The sequence below is a fragment of the Eschrichtius robustus genome, chromosome 5 (genome assembly GCF_028021215.1).
Source record: "Eschrichtius robustus isolate mEscRob2 chromosome 5, mEscRob2.pri, whole genome shotgun sequence".
Lineage (NCBI taxonomy): Eukaryota > Metazoa > Chordata > Mammalia > Artiodactyla > Eschrichtiidae > Eschrichtius > Eschrichtius robustus.
The window spans coordinates 140323733-140345193 of NC_090828.1; the positions used below are offsets into that span (position 1 = coordinate 140323733).

The window sequence follows — 21461 nt, forward strand, 5'->3', positions numbered from 1 at the left end:
ATCTACAGATTCAGTGCAATCCCTATCAAAATACCAATAGTATTTTTCATAGAACTTGAACAAATAATTCTAAAATTTGTATGGAAACATAAAAGACTCCAAATAGCCAAAACAATCTTTAAAAAGAGCAAAACTGTAGGTATCACACTCCCTGATTTCAAACTATACTACAAACCTACAGCAATCAAAACAGCATGGTACTGGCACACACAAAAAAGATACATAGCTCAATGAAACAGAAGAGATAGCCCAGAATGAGCCCACACTTACATGGGCAATTAATCTATGACAAAAGGGTCAAGAATATACAATGGGGAAAAGATAGGCTCTTCAATAAATAGTATTGGGAAAACTAGACAGCTACCTGCAAAAGAATCAAACTAGACTACTTTCTCACAACATATACAAAAACAAATTCAAAATGAATTAAAGGCTAAATGTAAGACACAAAATCATAAAACTTCTAGAAGAAAACATAGGCAGTATGCTCTTTGACATCCGACTTACCAATATTTTGGGGGATATGTCTCCTCAGAGAAGGGAAACAAAAGCAAAAAAAAAAATGTACACATCAAACTAAAAACCTTTTGCACAGTGAAGGAATCTATCAGCAAAACAAAAAGTCCACCTACTTAATGGGAGAAGATATTTGCAAATGGTGTATCAAAATAAGGGGTTAATATCCAAAATATAGAAAGAACTCATACAGCTCAACAACAAAAAAACCCAAAAAACAAAAAACAACCAATTAAAAATATGGTCAGAGTACCTGAATAGATAATTTTACAAATAAGACATATAGATGGTCAATAGACACATGAAAAGATGCTCAGCCTCACTCATCATCAGGGAAATGCAAATCAAAACCACAATGAGATGTCACCTCAGACCTGTCAGAATGGCTATCATCAAAAAGTCTATAAATAACAAATCTTGGCAAGGATGTAGAGAAAAGGGAACCCTCATACACTGTTGGTGGGAATGTAAAATGATGCAGACACTATGGAAAACAGTATGAAGGCTCCTTTAAAAACTAAAAATAGAACTACTATATAATGCAATTCCACTCCTGGGAATATATCTGGAAAAAATGAAAACACTAATTTGAAAAGATATATGCACTCCTATGTTCATTGCAGCATTAGTTACAATAGTCAAGATATGGAAGCAACCTAAGTGCCCAAAAATAGGTGACTGAAAACAGAAGATGTGGTGTATATATATATAAACACACATATACATACAATGGACTATTACTCAGCCATAAAAAAGAATGAAGTACTGCCAATTGCAGCAACATGGATGGACCTAGAGGGTATTATGCTAAGTGAAATAAGTCAGACAGAGAAAGACAAATACTGTACGATTTCACTTATATGTGGAGTCTAAAAAACAAAACAAATGAACAAATATAACTAAACAGAAAAAGAGTCACAGATAAAACAAACTGGTAGTTGCCAGAAGGAGGGGTGTGGAGAGAAGAGAGAAACAGGTGAGAGAGATTAAGAGGTACAACTTCCACTTACAAAATAAATGAGTCACAGTATTAAATGTACAGCATGGGGAATACAGTCAATAACTAAGTAATATCTTTGTATGGTGACAGATCGTAACTAGACTTGTGATCATTTTGAAATATATAGAAATATTGAATCACTATGTTGTGGATGAGGAACTAACATGGTATAGTAGGTCAACTATACTTCAAAAAATAAACAAACTCAGAAAAGATCAGATTTGTGGTTACCAGAGTCAGGGGCTTGGGGAGGGGGAATTGGATGAAGATAGTCAAAAGGTATGAACTTCCAGTTACAAGATAAATAAGTGCTAGGGATGTAATATACAACACAATGACTATAGTTAACACTGCTGCATGTCGTATATGAAAGTTGTTGAGAGCCAATCCTAAGAGCTCTCATCACAAGGAAAACAATTTTTTTCTATTTCTTTAATGTTGTATCTATATGAGATGACAGATGTTCACTAAACTTATTGTGGTAATCATTTCATATGTATGTAAGTCAAATTATCATGCTGTACACCTTTAACCTGTACAGTGTTATGTGTCAATTATATCTCAATAAAACTGTAAGTAAAAAAAGAAGATAAAATCATGACTGCCATATACATGTGACATGAACACATATCAAATATTTTATTTAACTCATTAATTACAGTAAACCAACAAGAAAAAGAAACCATACATATATGGGCAATTAGAAATGTTGAACTGAATTGAAAAATCAGTGTAAAACTGGACAATTCATTCCATCAGACACACTTCAAATTTATTTCTTGGGATGAGAATCATTTGTATTGTCATCAGTTTTCAGATCAGTTGTAAACAATGAGAAGATATAGATAACCTAGGAGGGCTCCATACATAGTTTTCTATAGATAACACCAGTCATCTTTTTGGTCCATTTAGCCTTTCACAATTTTTCTCTCCTCCTCTACTCTACCTTTGTGGCAGGCAGCCTCTGACATGCCCCCAGTGATCCACTCCAGGTGTTCACACCCTTGTGTGATCCCATCCCTTCAGTATGGGCCCACACAGCAAAAGTGATGGGGACTTACTTCTGTGATTAGGTTACAAAGAACTGTCTCTCATGGTTGCCCTGATGGAGCAGGCCTCCTGGCAAGGGACTGAGAACCTCAGTCTATCTGCCCAGGGGGAACTGAGCCCAGCCAACAATCACACAGACGAGTTTGGAAGCAGACCCTGCCCACCTGAACCGTGGTCAGCCCCAGCTGACCACTTGTTCTCAGCCTGTAAAAGACCCTGAGCAGAGGATCCAGCTAAGCCATGCCCAGATTCCTGACTCACAAAACTGTGAGAAAATAAACATGTGTTGTTTTAAGATGCTGAATTTTGGAGTTTGTTGCATGGCACTAGATAACTTAACACACTCTTCCTTCCTGCTTTCCGTGTTACCTATACCCTGATTTTAATAGCTCTAAGAAAATACTTACTAACCAGTTTGCACACAGGTGATGTAACTGATCTGATTTCTATTTTTATTATCTTTTGGATTTACAATAGCCACATTTTAGAAGTAGCATTCATTCAAAACAGGCCAGGAAAGTGATCTAATGCTGGAAAGATTCTTGCAGAATATCTGGACATTTTTCCCACAAAAAATGTGAGAGAACTATGCTCAAGGAAATCCAGTATTTGTGAATTCCACATTCACAAGATAAAATTGTTTTAAACTCACCTCCACTCCGCGAGGAATGAGCCAAAATCCTGGTCCACAGGAGCCCAGCAGCTCTGCCCAGCTGCCCCACTGGGGTAGGGGTTCAGAGAGTCTGCCTTGCTGTCTCCCTGCTGTGGCCTATGGTTGCTGGTGTTGAGTCCCACCAGTCCCGGCCCTCCCAGGCCAGCACTCATGGGAGCAGATGTCTGATGTATCTCCATCTCCAGCACACCAGAGGTCAGCCTGCCATCTTTGTTCTCTAGGTGCATGTTTCTGTTGCCACTCTTCTCACTAGAGTCAGCCAGAAAGAAACCACTGTTGATAAAAAGCAAACTGTGAATATCACTTTTATCTTGGGGAATTCATACTACTGAATGGTACAGTAGAAACACTTCTTATAACAAGGCCCTTCCCATGTTTCAGCATCTAATATCATATGGAAAAAAGTGTATGTTCATCTCCAAGAATGAATATTTTAGCACATTTCACACTAGCAGTGACCTAACTATTCAACAACAGAGCATTAGTTAGGTAAATTGTGATATGTGCATAGTAGGAAATACTATGCAAACATAAACATCCTCTAGAGATACTGACATTGGGAAATGTTTAAAATATGGTAAACACCATTGATACACTGGGATATATCTCTTGAAATAAACAAGTACGTAGAATATACATATAACAGAAAACCAAAAAGACACAGCCTCTAAAGTATGGCTACCTTTGTGTGGCGGAGGTACAGATGATTCAGGCTTTCTCCTTTGTCTTTGTCTAGGCTACAGCTTTAACGATTTCTGCATCTAGAAAATTAATACTCTTGCAATGAGAAAATAATGATACCTATTACAAAAATGAGAAAAATCACCATACTTGCAAGGTTATGGTGTCCTGATTTCGGGATTATGTTTTAACCCATTACCATTTTATTTGTTTACAGTTGGGTGAAGTGAGTACAATTCATGGGTACACCACTCCTTGTCACCCAATTCACAGAGGCTCGCAATGCCCCATGATCACAAATTCTGGAGGGCCCAGGATGTGTGGGAGTCCAAGCAGGAACAAGGTCAGTGAGTTATGTCTACAACTGAGTAAGTGGGGGCGGGGTGTGCTCACAGCCCAAAAGCCCACACTTTCTGATGGAACAAGAATTTACTTTAAATACAGAAAGGCAACAGCTTTTGAAGAAACCCGAATGACCAAGGAAGTCCTACTATTTTCTTATTGCTCTGATTTCCCTACTTTAACCCATCACTTACATTGAAAAGATGACTTACTCATCAGTAAGCAGACGGCAGAGAGTGTTGATAGAATGTACTTGTATCAAAAGACAAAACAAAAATATTAGAGTTAGTTTCACGCAATGTTTCCATTACCCGGTCAGAATAAACTCCATATGCACATTTGAACTACACAATGAAAACACAACTTGTGTGACTTCCGGGATTCCACCTACAAGTTAAATGCTCTCATATTTGTATTTTAAACTGATGTTGCACAACATAAAGATGAACAATAAAATTTATGCTAATAATTAAAATTTTTAATTTTTCTTTACTTAGAATAGCAATTTAAAACACCATGACAAGTCAAGAGACTGTGGAAGAAAAGAAAATCTTTTATATTGTAGGACTGTTAACGGCACTTTTTCCTGCTTTTTGAACAAGGGGCCCCACATTTTCATCACATACTGGGTCCCACTCTCTCCCTTTAACAGAGTTATCTTCTTAGCTCTCCACTGCCATCTTCTCCCCTCCTTAATGTACTCCAGCTGCCATTGGAATACACCACCCAACCTTTACTACACTGACTACTGTCTTCCTGGCCATGTCCCACCTTCATTCTTCGAAGATTTGGGCCCCAGCTTATGGTCTCTCTCTCTCTCTCCCCACCCCTCCCACCCACTACTACACTTGCTGTTATTTTTTGGCTTCACCATCTACACCCTGGGCTCTAAGTTTTGTGAGTGCCTCTCCAGCACTTGCCTGCTCCCATGTCAGCCAACATGTCCTCACTCCCCTTTCCCAGTTGAGATTCTGTGGTAAAGCAAACACACTCCTTTTACTTGCCTCCTCTTACATTCTGTCAAGTTCACCTGATATATGAGTTTTCTATTATTGCATAATAAATTACCACAAAATAAGTAGCTTAAAATAATACACATTTACAATCTCAGAGTTTCGGTGGCTCAGCGGTCACTGGGGCAGGCTTAGGTAGGTCTTATGATTAGGCTCTCAAGTGTCATTGGGCTGGGAATCAGCTTCCAAGATCACTCAGTGCTGGTAGAATTCACTTCCTAGTGGCTGCAGGACTGAGGACCCAGCTGCTTGCTGGCTGTCGGCTGGAGGCCACCCTCACTTCCTGCAGGCTTCCTGCAGCTCTTTGCCATGTGGACCCCAACATGTCTGTTCACTTCATCAAGGAACAGCAAGAGTCTCCAGAGCGAGTCAACTAACAAGGAAGAATTTCATGTAATGTAGCCATCAAAGAGTAACATCCCATCCATCACCCTTGCCATATTCTATTGGTTGGAAGCCAGTTAAAGGTCCCACTCTCACTCAAGGGCAGGGGATCATCACACAAGAGTGTGAACACCAGACAGTGGGGATCATAGGGCCCACCCTGGAGTCTATCTGCCACGTGGCAAGACCCCAAACCTGACTTGCCCACTCTGAGCCACCACTTAAGTGGCTGAATGTGGCCACGGAGAACCCTGGGTGCTGCTGCTGGTCTCACCTGGCCTCCACAGGCAGGGCTCTCCGTTGGCCCCAGCACTGCCCAGCAATCCTACTGCATCTCCCAAGTCAATTTTCACTCCTGCTCTCCTCCATCTCCCTCCTTAAATCCCTATACATCTTCCCTCCTTTCTAGTCTCAGCTACTGACTTTGCCTCTTCCTTCCTTCACTGAAGGAATCAGCCAGAGTCCAAGAAGGAAATGGAAGCTGCTCTGAGTACATAACCACAGAAGCTGGTTACATGGGAGGTAGACATGCTGAGAAGCTAACCAGAGGCTGAAGTACCCAGCCTTCCAAGGACACGCTTGCCTGCAGCCCTACTGGGTACAATGGAGCCCACCCACTCTCACCTGTTCAGACTGCTTCATTACATTTTTTCCTCCTTCTCTCCTAAATCATTCAGGCTAGCATGCAAACATACTATCAACACTAAAAAATTACATCTCAGGACTTGTGCTCCCAGGAACATAGAGTAAAATTACTATTCCCGCTTCTTCCTGCTAAGTACAACGAAAAACCTGACATTTTATATAAAACAACCGTAAGAAGACTCTGAAAGCTGGACAGAAGGTGGCAAACAAGTTAGGGACCCAAGAAATGACACAGCAGTGAGGCTGTGTCCTTGGATTTTTATCATGTCTCATATATCCCAGACAGGGTGCTGAAGATGTCAGCAACCTGGAAACACCAACAGATATAGACCAAAAAAGCCCCAAGAAAGGCCTGCCCTCTCTAGCCAAAGGAATATGAATGTGGCAGCCTAGTAGGATAGAAAACTTTTAGACACTACTCTACTGCAGCCAAACACTGTAGACCCAAATTTACCCAGACAGCAAAGGCCAAGTGGTGAGCCTAAACTCCCAGCCTCACCAGGCTATAATAAGGGGCCCGGTCCCCCATTCCCACTGGGGTGGTCAGAGAAGGAAAATAAGGAGCTGGGACGTTCATCTCTGCTGGGTGCTAGGGAGTCCAACTTCCTCCTTATGCACACTGCCCACCATGTAGGTGGTGACCAAGAGTGGGGAACCTGAACTTCAGTCCCACCTTGAAGTAAGAGAAACACCTCCTTGGTGAGGTGTCAGAGCAGGCCAAGTAGACAGAACTTTCACCACTGCAGTAGTGAGGCCACATCACAACTGTGTCCCTGGAGGCCACATGAGGAGCAGTAATGAGGTGACCTTATTCCTCCCATCCAGGAAGGTATCAGCAGAAGCCCAGTAGGGAGCCAGATCTCCCACACCACCACCCAGAAATAACAAGGAATCCTTCCCTACCATGATATCAACTGAGGCCAAGTGGGGAACTTGGATTTCTAATCGCACCTGGCAGCAATGAGGCAGTACTAGGCCCTTCTGCTGGAGTGGTGTCAGAGGAAACCAGCTAAACAGAAAGTTTAAATAGGTATTAGAGCCTCATAATACTTGAAATGTGCAAGTTTCAATCAAAATCCCCTGTTACAGTGATAACCAAGGAAATATCAACTTGAAAGAAAATAGATGACAACACTAAGGCGACAGGGATGTTGGAATTATCTGACAAAGAGTTTTAAGACAGCCAAAATGAAAATGGTTCAACAGGCAATAACAGAGACACTTGGAACAAATGAAAAACTAGAAAGTCTCAGCAAAGAAGAACCAAATGGAACTGAAAAACACAATAGCAAAACTAAAAATTCAATAGATGGCTCAACAGCAAAATGGAGGAAACAGAAAAGAACTAATGAACCGGGAGTTAGAACAATAGAAATTACCTAATAAAAACAAAAGTGGAAAAAAATTAACAGACCCTCAGAGACCTGTGGGACTATAACAAAAGATATAATCTTCATGTAATGAGAATCCCAGAAGGAGAAGAGAAATACTATGTAGCTGAAAAAGTGTTTGAAGAAATAATGGCTGAAAACTCCCCAAATTGGACAAAACACATATATCTACACATCGAAGAAGCTTAGTAAAACCCAAAGAAGATAAACCAAAAGAAACCTACACCAAGATATACTGTAGTCAAACTTTTGAAAACTAAAGACAAAGAAAAAGTCTTGAAACCATCAAGAGAAAAATGAAGATGTACATACAGGGGGGAAAATTCAAATAACAGAAACCATGGAGGCCAGAAGTGGCACCATATTTTTCAAGTAATGAAAGGAAGAACTGTCAACCCCGAATCCTTTATCTAGTGAAAATATCCTTCAGGAATGTAGGGGAAATCAGGACCCTAGATCAAAGAAAACTGAGAGAATTTGTTGCCAGCAGACCTATCCTAAAAGAATGGCCAAAGAAAGTTCTCTAAACAAAAAAGAAAGATTAAGAGAAGAAATTTTGGAGCATCAGGAAGGTGAAAATAATAATGGAAATGGAAAAATAAGAGCAAATACAATACATTTTCTCTGTCTTTTGGAATTTTCTACAATATGTTTGATTTTTGAAGCAAATATTGTAACACTCTCTGATATGGTTATCAATGTATGTAGAGGAAATATTTAAGACAATTTGTCACAAATTGGTGAGATAAAGAATAGAGAGGGACATGGGACCGTCAAGATGATGGAGGAGTAAGACACAGAGATCACCTTCCTCCCCACAAATACATCAGAAATACATCTACATGTGGAACAACTCCTACAGAACACCTACTGAACGCTGGTAGAAGACCTCAGACCTCCCAAAAGGCAAGAAACTCCCCACATACCTGGGTAGGGCAAAAGAAAAAAGAAAAAACAGACAAAAGAATAGGGACGGGACCTGCACCAGTGGGAGGGAGCCGTGAAGGAGGAAAGGTTTCCACACACTAGAAGCCCCTTCGTGGGCGGAGACTGCGGGTGGCGGAGGGGGGAAGCTTCAGAGCCATGGAGGAGAGCGCAGCCACAGGGGTGCGGAGGGCAAAGCGGAGAGATTCCCGCACAGAGGACCGGCGCCGACCAGCACTCACCAGCCCGAGAGGCTTCTCTGCCTCTCGGCGGGGGCTGGGAGCTGAGGCTCGGACTTCGGTCGGATCGCAGGGAGAGGACTGGGGTTGGCGGCGTGAACACAGCCTGAAGGGGTTAGCGCACCACAGCTAGCTGGGAGGGAGTCCGGGAAAGAGTCTGGACCTGTCGAAGAGGCAAGAGACCATTATTTTGGGGTGAGCAAGGAGAGGGGATTCAGAGCATTGCCTAAACGAGCTCCAGAGAAGGGCATGAGCTGCAGCTATCAGTGCGGACCCCAGAGACGGGCATGAAATGCTAAGGCTGCTGCTGCAACCACCAAGAAGCCTGTGTACAAGCCCAGGTCACTATCCACACCTCCCCTCCCGGGAGCCTGTGCAGCCGCCACTGCCAGGGTCCCATGATCAAGGGACAAGTTCCCCAAGAGAACATACAGTGCGCCTCAGGCTGTCGCAACGTCACGCCAGCCTCTGCCACCACAGGCTTGCCCTGCATTCCAATTATAAATACCGTACCCCTCCTGCCCCCAGCATGAGTGAGCCAGAGCCCCCCTAATCAGCCACTACTTTAACCCCATCCTTTCTGGATGGGAACAGAAGCCTGAGGGCAACCTACACGCAGAGGTGGGGCCAAAACCAAAGCTGAACCCCAGGAGCTGTGCAAACAAAGAAGAGAAAGGGAAATTTCTCCAAGCAGCCTCAGGAGCAGCAGATTAAATCCCCACAATCAACTTGAGGTGCCCTGCATCTGTGGAATACCTGAATAGACAATGAATCAACCCAAAATTGATGCAATGGACATTGGGAGCAACTGTAGACTTGGGATTTGCTGTCTGCAACAGACTTGTTACTGATTTTTATGTTTATCTTAGTATAGTTTTTAGCACTTGTTATCATTGGTGGATTTGTTTATTGGTTTGGTTGCTCTCTTCTTTTTTTATTACTTTTTTTAAAATTATTTTTTTATTTTTTCATTTTAATTTATTTTTTCTTTCTTTTTTTCCCTTTTCTTCTGAGCTGTGTGGCTTACAGGATCTTGGTGCTCCAGCCTGGTGTCAGGCCTGAGCCTCTGAGGTGGGAGAGCCGAGTCCAGGACATTGGACCACCACAGACCTCCCGGCCCCACATAATATCAATTGGTGAGAGCTCTCCCAGAGATCTCTGTCTCAATGCTAAGACCCAGCTCCACCCAACGGCCAGCAAGCCCCGGTGTTGGACGCCCCATGGCAAACAACTAGCAAGACAGGAACATAATCCCATCCATTAGCAGAGAGGCTGCCTAAAACCATACTAAGTTCACAGACAGCCCAAAAAACACCACCCGACCCGGTCCTGACCACCAGAAAGACAAGATCCAGCCTCATCCACCAGAACACAGGCACCAGTTCCCTCCACCAGGAAGCCTACACAACCCACTGAACCAACCTTACCCACTGGGGGCAGGCACCAAAAACAAGAGGAACTACAAACCTGCAGCCTGCAAATAGGAGACCCCAAACACAGTAAGTTAAGCAAAATGAGAAGACAGAGAAACACACAGCAGATGAAGGAGCAAGGTAAAAACCCAGCAGACCAAAGAAATGTAGAAAAACTAGGCAGTCTATCTGAAAAAGAATTCAGAGTAATGATAGTAAACATGATCCAAAATCGTGGAAATAGAATGGAGAAAATACAAGAAAGGTTTAACAAGGACTTAGAAGAACTAAACAGCAAACAAACGATGAACAACAATAAATGAAATTTAAAATTCTCTAGAAGGAATCAGTAGCAGAACAACTGAGGCAGAAGAACGGATAAGTGACCTGGAAGATAAAATAGTGGAAATAAATACCGCAGAGCGAATAAGGAAAAAAGAATCAAAAGAATTGAGGACAGTCTCAGAGACATCTGGGACAACATTAAACCCACCAATATTTGAATTATAGGGGTCCCAGAAGAAGAAGAGAAAAAGAAAGGGTCTGAGAAAATAGTTGAAGAGATTATAGTGGAAAACTTCCTTAACATGGGAAAGGAAATAGTCAGTCAAGTCCAGGAAGAGCAGAGAGTCCCATACAGGAAAAATCCGAGAAGAAACTCGCTAAGACACATATAAATCAAACTATCAAAAATTAAATACGAAGAAAAATATTAAAAGCAGCAAGGGAAAAGCAACAAATAACATACAAGGGAATCCCATTAAGGTTAACAGCTGATCTTACAGCAGAAACTCTGCAAGCCAGAAAGGACTGGCAGGACCTATCTAAAGTGATGAAAGGGAGAAACCTACAACAAAGATTACTCTACGCAACAAGGATCTCATTCAGATTCAATGGAGAAATTAAAACCTTTACAGACTAGCAAAAGTTAAGAGAATTCAGCATCACCAAACCAGCTTTACAACAAATGCTAAAGGAACATGTCTAGGCAGAAACACAAGAGAAGGAAAAGACCAAAAAAGGCAAACACAAAACCATTGAGAAAATGGTAATAGGAAAATACATATCGATAATTACCTTAAAAGTAAATGGATTAAATGCTCCAACCAAAAGACACAAATGAGCTGAATGGATAGAAAAACAACACCTGCATATATGCTGTCTACAAGAGACCCACTTCTGATCTAGGGACACATACAGACTGAAAGTGAGGGGATGGAAAAAGATATTCCATGCAAATGGAAATCAAAAGCAAGCTGGAGTAGCAATTCTCATATCACACAAAATAGACTTTAAAATAAGACTATTACAAGAGACAAAGAAGGACACAACATAATGATCAAGGGATCAATCCAAGAAGAAGATATAACAGTTGTAAATATTTATGCACCCAACATAGGAGTACCTCAATACATAAGGCAAATGTTAAAAGCCATAAAAGAGGAAATTGAGTAACACAATAGTAATAGGGGACTTTAACACCCCACTTTCACCAGTGGACAGATCACCCAAAATGAAAATAAATAAGCAAACACAAGCTTTAAATGACAATTAAACAAGAGGGACTTAATTGATATTTATAGGACATTCCATCCAAAAACAGCAGAACACACATTCTTCTCAACTGCTCTAGGAACATGCTCCATGATAGATCATATCTTGGGTCACAAATCAAGCCTTGGGAAATTTAAGAAAATTGAAATCGTATCAAGTATCTTTTCTGACCACAACGCTATGAGACTAGATATCAATTACAGGGGAAAAAATCTGTAAAAAATACAAACACATGGAGGCTAAACAATACACTACTAAATAACCAAGAGATCACTGAAGAAATCAAAGAGAAAATTTAAAAATACCTAGAAAGAAATGACAATGAAAACACGATGACTCAAAACCTATGGGATGCAGCTAAAGCAGTTCTAAGAGGGAAGTTTAGAGCAATACAATCCTACCTCAAGAAACAAGAAACATCTCAAATAAACAACCTAACCTTACAACTAAAGCAATTAGAGAAAGAAGAACAAAAAACCACAAAGTTAGCAGAAGGAAAGAAATCATAAAGGTCAGATCAGAAATAAATGAAAAAGAAATGAAGCAAACAACAGGAAAGATCAATAAAACTAAAAGCCGGTTCTTTGAGAAGAGAAATAAAATTGATAAACCATTAGCCAGACTCAACAAGAAAATAAAGGAAGAAGACTCAAATCAACAGAATTAGAAATGAAAAAGGAAAAGTAACAACTGACACTGCAGAAATACAAAGGATCATGAGAGATTACTACAAGCAACTATATGCTAATAAAATGGACAACCTGGAAGAAATAGACAAATTTTAGAAAAGCACAACCTTCCAAGACTGAACCAGGAAGAAATAGAAAATATAAACAGACCAATCACAAGCACTGAAATTGAAACTGTGATTAAAAGTCCTCCAACAAACAAAAGCCCAGGACCAGATGGCTTCACAGACGAATTCTAACAAACATTTAGAGAAGATCTAACACCTATCCTTCTCAAACTCTCCCAAAATATAGCAGAGGGAGGAACACTCCCAAACTCATTCTATGAGGCCACCATCACCCTGTTACCAAAACCAAAGATGTCACAAAAAAAGAAAACTACAGGCCAATATCATCGACGAACATAGATGCAAATATCCTCAACAAAATACTAGCAAACAGAATCCAACAGTACATTAAAAGGATCATACACCATGATCAAGTGGGGTTTATCCCAGGAATGCAAGGATTCTTCAATATATGGAAATCAATCAATGTGATACACCACATTAACAAATTTAAGGATAAAAACCATATGATAATCTCAGTGATGAAGAAAAAGCTTTTGACAAAATTCAACACCCAATTTATGATAAAACCTCTCCAGAAAGTAGGCATAGAGGGAACTTACCTCAACATAATAAAGGGCATATATGACAAACCCACAGCCAACATCTTTCTCAATGGTGAAAAACTGAAACCATTTCCTCTAAAATCAGGAACAAGACAAGGATGCCCACTCTCACCACTATTATTCAACATAGCTTTGGAAGTTTTAGCCACGGCAATCAGAGAAGAAAAAGGAATAAAAGGAATCCAAATCAGAAAAGAGGAGGTAAAATTGTCACTGCTTGCAGATGACATGATACTATACATAGAGAATCCTAAAGATGCTACCAGAAAACTACTAGAGCTAATCAATGAATTTGGTAAAGCAACCAGATACAACATTAATGCACAGAAGTCTCTTGCGTTCCTATACACTAATGATGAAAAATCTGAAAAAGAAATTAAGGAAACACTCCCATTTACCACTGCAACGAAAGGAAAAAAACACCTAGGAATAAACCTACCTAAGAAGACAAAAGACCTGTATGGAGAAAACTATAAGACACTGATGAAAGAAATTAAAGATGCTACAAACAGATGGAGAGACATAATGTGTTCTTGGGTTGGAAGAATCAACATTGTGAAAATAACTATACTGACCAAAGCCATCTACAGATTCAATGAGTCCCTATCAAACTACCAATGGCATTTTTCACAGAACTAGAAGAAAAAATTTCACAATTTGTATGGAAACACAATAGGCCCCAAATAGCTGAAGCAATCTTGAGAAAGAAAAACAGACCTGGAGGAATCAGGCTCCCTGACTTCAGACTATATTACAAAGCTACAGTAATCAAGACAGTATGGTACTGGCACAAAAACAGAAATATACATAAATGGAACAAGATAGAAAGCCCAGAGATAAACCCACGCACATATGGTCACCTTATCTTTGATAAAGAAGGCCTCTTCAATAAGTGGTGCTGGGAAAACTGGACAGCTACATGTAAAAGATTGAAATCAGAACACTTCCTAACACCATACACAAAAATAAACTCAAAATGGATTAAAGGCCGAAATGTAAGGCTAGACACTATAAAACTTTTAGAGGAAAACATAGGAAGAACACTCTTTGACATAAATCACAGCAGGATCCTTTTTGATCCACCTCCTAGAAAAATGGAAATAAAAACAAAAACATACAAATGGGACCTAATGAAACTTAAAACTTTTCCAGAGCAAAGGAAACCATAAAAAAGATGAAAAGACATCCCTCAGAGTGGGAGAAAATATTTGCAAGTGAAGCAACTGACAAAGGATTAATCTCCAAAATACAAGCAGCACATGCAGCTCAATATCAAAAAAACAAACAACCCAATCCAGAAATGGGCAGAAAATCTAAATAGACATTTCTCCAAAGAAGATATACAGATTGCCAACAAACACATGAAAGGATGCTCAGCATCAATAATCATTAGAGAAATGCAAATCAAAACCACAATGAGGTATCACCTCACACTGGTCAGAATGGCCATCATCAAAAAATCTATGAACAATAAATGCTGGAGAGGGTGTTGAGAAAAGGGAACCCTCTTGCACTGTTGGTGGGAATGTAAATTGATATAGCCACTATGGAGAATAGTATGGAGGTTCCTTATAAAACTAAAAAAAAACCTACCATATGACCCATGGGCATATACCCTGAGAAAACCATATTTCAAAAAGAGACATACACCACACTGTTCATTGCAGCACTATTTACAACAGCCAGGACATGGAAGCAACCTAAGTGTCCATCAACAGATGAATGGATAAAGAAGATGTGACACATATACACAATGAAATATTACTCAGCCATTAAAAAAAACTGAAATTGAGTTATTTGTAGTGAGGTGGATGGACCTAAAGTTGTCATACAGAGTGAAGTAAGTCAGAAAGAGAAAAAAATATATGCATGCTAACACATATATATGGAATCTAAAAAAAATGGTTCTGAATAACCTAGGTGCAGGACAGGAATAAAGACACAGACGTAGAGAATGGACTTGACAGGGGGAAGGGGAAGGGTAAGCTGGGACGAAGTGAGAAAGTGGCATGGACATATATACACTACCAAATGTAAAATAGATAGCTAGTGGGAAGCAGCCACGTAGCACAGGGAGATCAGCTCGGTGCTTTATGACCACCTAGAGGGGTGGGGTAGGGAGGGTGTGAGACAGACCCAAGAGGGAGGGGATATAGGGATATATGTATACATATAGCTGATTCACAATGTTATACAGCAGAAACTAACACAACACTGTAAAGCAATTTTACTCCAATAAAGATGTTAAAAAAAAAAATCTTATGATTACCAGGGGGTAAAGGGAGGAGGGATAAATTGGGAGATTGGGATTGACACATACACACTACTATATATAAAATAGGTAACAAATATGGACCTACAGTAGAGCACAGGGAACTCTACTCAATACTCTGTAATGGCCTATATGGGAAACGAATCTAAAAAAGAGTGGATATATGTATACATATAACTGATTCTCTTTTCTGTACCCCTGAAACTAACACAACATTGTAAATCAACTATACTCCAATAAAAAATTTTTAAAAATCATAAAAAAACAGTATCCCAACCATAAAATTTATATGTGCCTCTCCACCCTAATACACCTATTTAAATGATGATTATATTTTATAATTATTATCCAGGCCTTAAAAAAAAAAAAAGAATGGAGAAGGAGGTAAGCTTTCTAGATTTTACTCAAACTGATAAAATAATGGCAACAGTACTGTGGCATGTAATGTATACATAATTTAATATGTAGAGCAACCACTTTGAAAAGCTATAAAAGATACATTTAAAAATACTATAAATCAAAATGGGATTATAAAATATATTTAAGTAACCCACAGCCCTAACATATCAAAATTACATTGAATATAAGTGGTCTGAATACAAAAATTAATGCAGAGATTGGCAGAGTAGATTAAAAAACACAACTCATTTATGTACAGTCTACAAGAAATTCACTTTAAAAATAACAAGATAGGTGAGCTAAAAGTAAAAAGATGGACAAAAGATATATCATTCAAGCATTAATCCAAAAAAAGCATGAGTGGCTGTATTGTTACAAGATATAGTAAACTTCAGATTAAAGAAAATTACTAGGGACAGACAGAGATATTGTATAATAATAAATGGGTCAGTTTACCAAGAAAACATAGATATATGAAATGTGTATGCACCAAACAACAGAGCTTCAAAATATGTGATGCAAAACTGACAGAATTGAAAGGAGAAACAGACATGTACAGTTATAGCATTGGATATATCATTTCTCTATCAGCAATCAATAGAACAACAAGACAGAAAATTGGCAAGGATACAGAAGAACTGAACAATACCATCAACAAGTGGGATCTAATTGATATCTATTGAATAATCCACCCAACAACAGCAAAACATTTTTTAAAATGCCCACTGAACATATATCAAGGCCATATACACCTTGAGCCATTAATAAAAACTCACCAAATTCAAAAGAATTGAAATATACAGTGTGTTTTACAGACACAATGGAACCAAATTAGAGATTAATAACAGAAATGCCAAAAATTTGCACACTTGGAAATTAAAAAACACACTTGTAAATAATCCAGGAGTCAAAGTCTCAAGGTAAACCAAAATTATATTGAACTGAATTAAAATGAAAATATAACATATCAAAATTTGTGGAACACAGCTAAAGCAGTGATGAGAGGGGAAAGTTATAGCACTAATTGCTCATATTAGAAAGGAGAAAGAGTCTCATTGATAATCTAAGTCCCCTCTCAATATCCTAGAAAAAAAAAAGCAAGATAAACCCAAAGCAAACAAAAAATAAGAAAATAATAGGTATAAAAACAAGAAAATCAAAAACAGAAAAACAACAGAGAAAATGAAACAAAAACAAGTTCTTCAAAAACGTCAATAGAATTGACAAACCTCTAGCATAACTGACAAAGAAAAAAGAGAATACAAATTACCAACACAAGGAATGAAATGGGGAATATCACCACAGACCACCAGACATCAAAAGGATAATAATTGAACACTATGAACAACTCTACACACATAAATTTGACTAAATGAAAAGGACCAATTCTTCAGAAAAGCACAAATTAGTATAACTCACCCAATACAGAATAATTTGAAAATCCTATAACTATTAAGTAAATTGAGTTTGAATTTTTAAGTTCCCCCCCAAAAAAATTCCAGGCCAATATGATTTCACTGAAAATTCTACCCCACAATGAAAGAAGAATTAACACCAATCCTACCCAATCTCTTGCAGATTACAGAAGATGAGGTACACTTCCCAATTAATTTTATGAAGTCAGTATTACCTGATACCAAAATCGGACAGAGACAGTACACAAAAAAAGAAAACTACAGGCCAGTATCTTACATGACTATGATGCAAAAAACCGTGATAAAATATTAGCACAGGAAATTCCACAATATGTAAAAAGAATTATATACCATGTCCAAGTAGGATTTTTTCCAGGGACTCAAGGCTGGTTCAATATTCACAGGTTGACCAATGCTAAATATGAACCAGTAATTCCACTTCTAGGTATATACTCAAGAGAAATGAAAACATATGTTCACACAAAAACTTGTACATTAATATTCATAGAAGCATTTTTAATACTCAAAAAGTATATGCATACTCTTTGTAAAAGTATTATGAATACTTTTTTGTATTATTTTGGAAACAACCCAAATGTTGATCACTGATTAAGGATAAATAAAATGTGGAATGGAATATTATTTAACAATAAAAAAGGAAGAGTATACCAATGCATGCTACAGCACGGATGAACTTTGAAAACGTTATGTTAAGTGAAAGAAGGTAGTCACAAAAGTGCACATATTGCCCAATTCCATCTACATATGAAATCTTCCAAATAGGCAAATCTATAGAGACAGGGAGTAGATTAGTGTTTGCCTAGGATGGATGGAGGAGGGCACTGTTGGAGGAAAGTGAGGAGTGACTGCTAATGTGTGTAGGGTTCATTTTGGGTTGGTGAAAATGTTCTAAAACTGACTGTGGTGATGGTCACACAATTCAGTGAATATACTAAAAACCACTGAATTGTACCATTTAAATTGATGAATTGTATGGTATGTTAAGTTATACCTCAATAAAGCTAATAAAAACATCAATCAATATTATCTACCATATTAACAGGCTAAAGAAGAAAAATCACATGATCATATTAATTGATGCAGAAAAAAGCATTTGACAAAATTCCACACCCTTCATGATAAAAACTCCAAGAAAAACAGTAATAGAGGGTAACTTCCTCAACGTGATAAAGATTATCTACCAAAAACCTATAGCTAACATCATACTTAATGGTGAGAGACTTGAAGATTTCCTGCTAAGATCAGGAACAAGGCAAGGATGTCCAATCCCACCACTCCCACTCAACATAGCACTGGGAATTCTAGCTAGGCTAATAGGACAAGAAAAGGAAGTAAAGGCATACAGAGTAGAAAGGAAGAGATAAAGCTGTCTCAACTTGCAGATGGTATGATTTTCTACACAAAAAAAATCCCGAGGAACCTACAAAAATCTCATAAGACTAATAAGTGAGTTCAGCAAGGTTATAGAATACAAGACAAACATTTCAAAATCTAATATTTCTACATACTATCAATGAACAGGTTGACCTCAAAATTAAAAACATAATACCATTTACAATTGCTAAAAAATATAAATAGGTATACATCTAATAAAACATTTACTGACTCATATGCTGGAAACTACACAATGCTGATGAAAGAAGTAAAAGAAGATCTAAATAAATGGAGAGATAAATCAAGCTTATGGATTGGATGATTCAGTATAGTGAAGATGCCAATGTTCCCAAGATTGGGATTTAATGTAATGTCTATCAGAATTCCAGAAAGATTTTTTATAGATAAAAATAAGATTATTCTAAAATTTATATGGAAAAGCAAATAATTGAGAATAACTAAAACAATTTAGAAAAAGTAGATTTAAGTGGGAGGAACCAATCTATTCAATTGCCAGATTTACTCTATAGCTAAGAGTGTGGGGCTTCCCTGGTGGCGCAGTGGTTAGGAATCCACCTGCCAATGCAGGGCACACGGGTTCGTGCCCTGGTCCGGGAAGATCCCACTTGCAGCGGAGCAACTAGGCCCGTGAGCCACAACTACTGAGCCTGCGCGTCTGGAGCCTGTGCTCCGCAAAGGGAGAGGCCGTGACAGTGAGAGGCCCGTGCACCGCGATGAAGAGTGGCCACCGCTTGCCGCAACAGGAGAAAGCCCTTGCACAGAAACGAAGACCCAACACAGCCAAAATAAATAAATTTAAAAAAAAAAAAAAAGAGTGTGTGGTGTGGGCAGAGATATACACACAAGGATCAATGCAACAGAACAGAGGACCCAGAAATAGGCCCACACAAATATGCTCAATGGATTTTGACAAAGGTGCAAAAGCAATTCAATGCAAGAAATACAGCCTGTTCAACAAATGGTGCTGGAGCAATTGGACATCCATAGGCAAAAAAGAGAGAGAGAAGAACTTTTAGCTCTGTCTTACATCTTATATGAAAGTTTATCCAAAATGCACCACAGACTTAAATGTAAATTGTAAAACTATAAAAGCTTAAGAAATAAACATAGGAAAAAATCTTCAGGATATGGGGATTGGCAAAGAGCCTTAAACTTGACACCAAAAGCACAATCCATAAAACTAAAAAATTTTTGATAAATTGAAATTCATAAGAATTAAAAAATTTTTGCTGTGTGAAAACTTAAGAGGTTGAAAAGGCAAACTTCAGGCTGGGAGAAAATACTTGCCAATCACATATTCAGAAAGGGACTAATATCCCTAATATATAAAGAACCCTCAACACTCAACAGTAAAGAAACAACCCAATTAGAAAATGGACAAAGATATGTGGAGTCACTTCACCGAAGAGTATATACAGATGGCAAACAAGCACATGAGAAGATGTGCTTTAACATCATTAGCCATTAGGGAAATGCAAATTAAAATTATGATGACATATCACTGCATACCTAAAATTTAAAAATAGAGACACCACCAAACGCTGGTGAGCAGGCAGAGACTGGACCCCTCGCACACTGCTGGTGGGAATGCAACATGTCATAGACAGTCTGGAAAGCAGTTTGACAGTTTCTTATAAAAGAGCTATCATATGCCCCAGCAATTGCACTCCTGGACAGTTATCCTAGATGAATGAAACTTACTCTCACACAAAAACCTATCTACAAATATTCACAGCAGCTCTATCCATAACAGGCCAAAACTGGAAACAACCCCGCTGTCTGTCAACACCTGTCAGTATCTGAGTGGTTAGGAGGCAGGATCCGATGGTGGAGGGGGAGGACCCCGAGCTCACCTCTCCCCACGAACACGTCGAAACTATAACCACATATAGAGCAACTCCTGCTGAGAATGACCTGAAGACTAGCAGAATAGCTCATCTACAGCCACGGCTCTAAAGAAACAAGCACACAGAGTCTGGTAGGAGGGGAGGCGAAGCGGTCTAGTTGGGACCCACATACATAGCAAGGGACCCAGAAGAGGAAGGGGATATCACAGGCTAAGGGGCCTTCCCTAGGCAGTGACGGGTTCAAGCCATATATTGGGCACCCCAACCCTGGGATCTGACACTAGGAGGATGAGCCCACTTAGCTGATTTGAAATCCAGTGGGGCTTACCACAGGGCTGCAGGAAATCAAGACTCCGCTTGAAGAATGCATGCACTTGCTTACTCCCGGTCCCAGCTCAGAGGCAGCAGACTGAAAATTACCTGAGGCTCTGGTTGGTATCCCAGGACTGCCACAACATGCTCCCCACTCGCCTTGGCCCCTCCTGCTGATGCTTACCAACCCGGCTCCAGGCCATGCTACTCCGGCCTCACTGCTCCTCCAGAGGAGGTGCCCAGAGTGTGGTAGAGGGGCTCATCAGATGACAGCACTGGGTGCAAGGGTGCCCAGGCGACAGTGCACATGGCGGGGGGACACTGGTCATGCCCTGCTGGGGAAGACAGGGGGTTCTACCCCTGTGCGCTTCCCAACCTGGTCCAGCAGCCATTGTTTGCTGCTCCGGCCCAGAGGGGAAGCTCAACAATGGAGGTGTTCAGCAAAGGGGATCGATAGAGCCATGCTCCCCATGCTCCAGCCAGGGCTGGACACCTGCAGCCCTTCCTGATGGCTCTGACAGCAGAACTTGGCTGGGCTTTGTGGGCATGATGGAATTTCTTTGCATTTACAGAGGAGAGCTCAGGTTTGGTGCAAGTGAGGCAGCAGGGACACG

The 21461-nt window shown here is 39.6% G+C and overlaps 1 protein-coding gene across 11 annotated transcripts in view; it reads right to left on the reverse strand.

Moving 5' to 3' along the window:
- Window positions 1-21461, reverse strand: part of OCA2 (OCA2 melanosomal transmembrane protein) — a 279191-nt gene that overhangs the window by 253263 nt on the left and 4467 nt on the right. For 2 of the 11 annotated variants that reach the window (XM_068545349.1, XM_068545338.1), the window contains exons 2-4: window positions 4475-4514; window positions 3922-4000; window positions 3219-3488 (exon numbers count right to left, since the gene is read on the reverse strand). In XM_068545349.1, coding sequence (XP_068401450.1) covers window positions 3219-3466 — 248 coding nt within the window. In that variant the 5' untranslated portion in view covers window positions 3467-3488; window positions 3922-4000; window positions 4475-4514. Of the gene's footprint in view, window positions 1-3218; window positions 3513-3921; window positions 4017-4456; window positions 4515-21461 lie in introns of all 11 variants that reach the window. The other 9 variants (XM_068545344.1, XM_068545348.1, XM_068545345.1 and 6 more) reach the window with 7 other exon arrangements.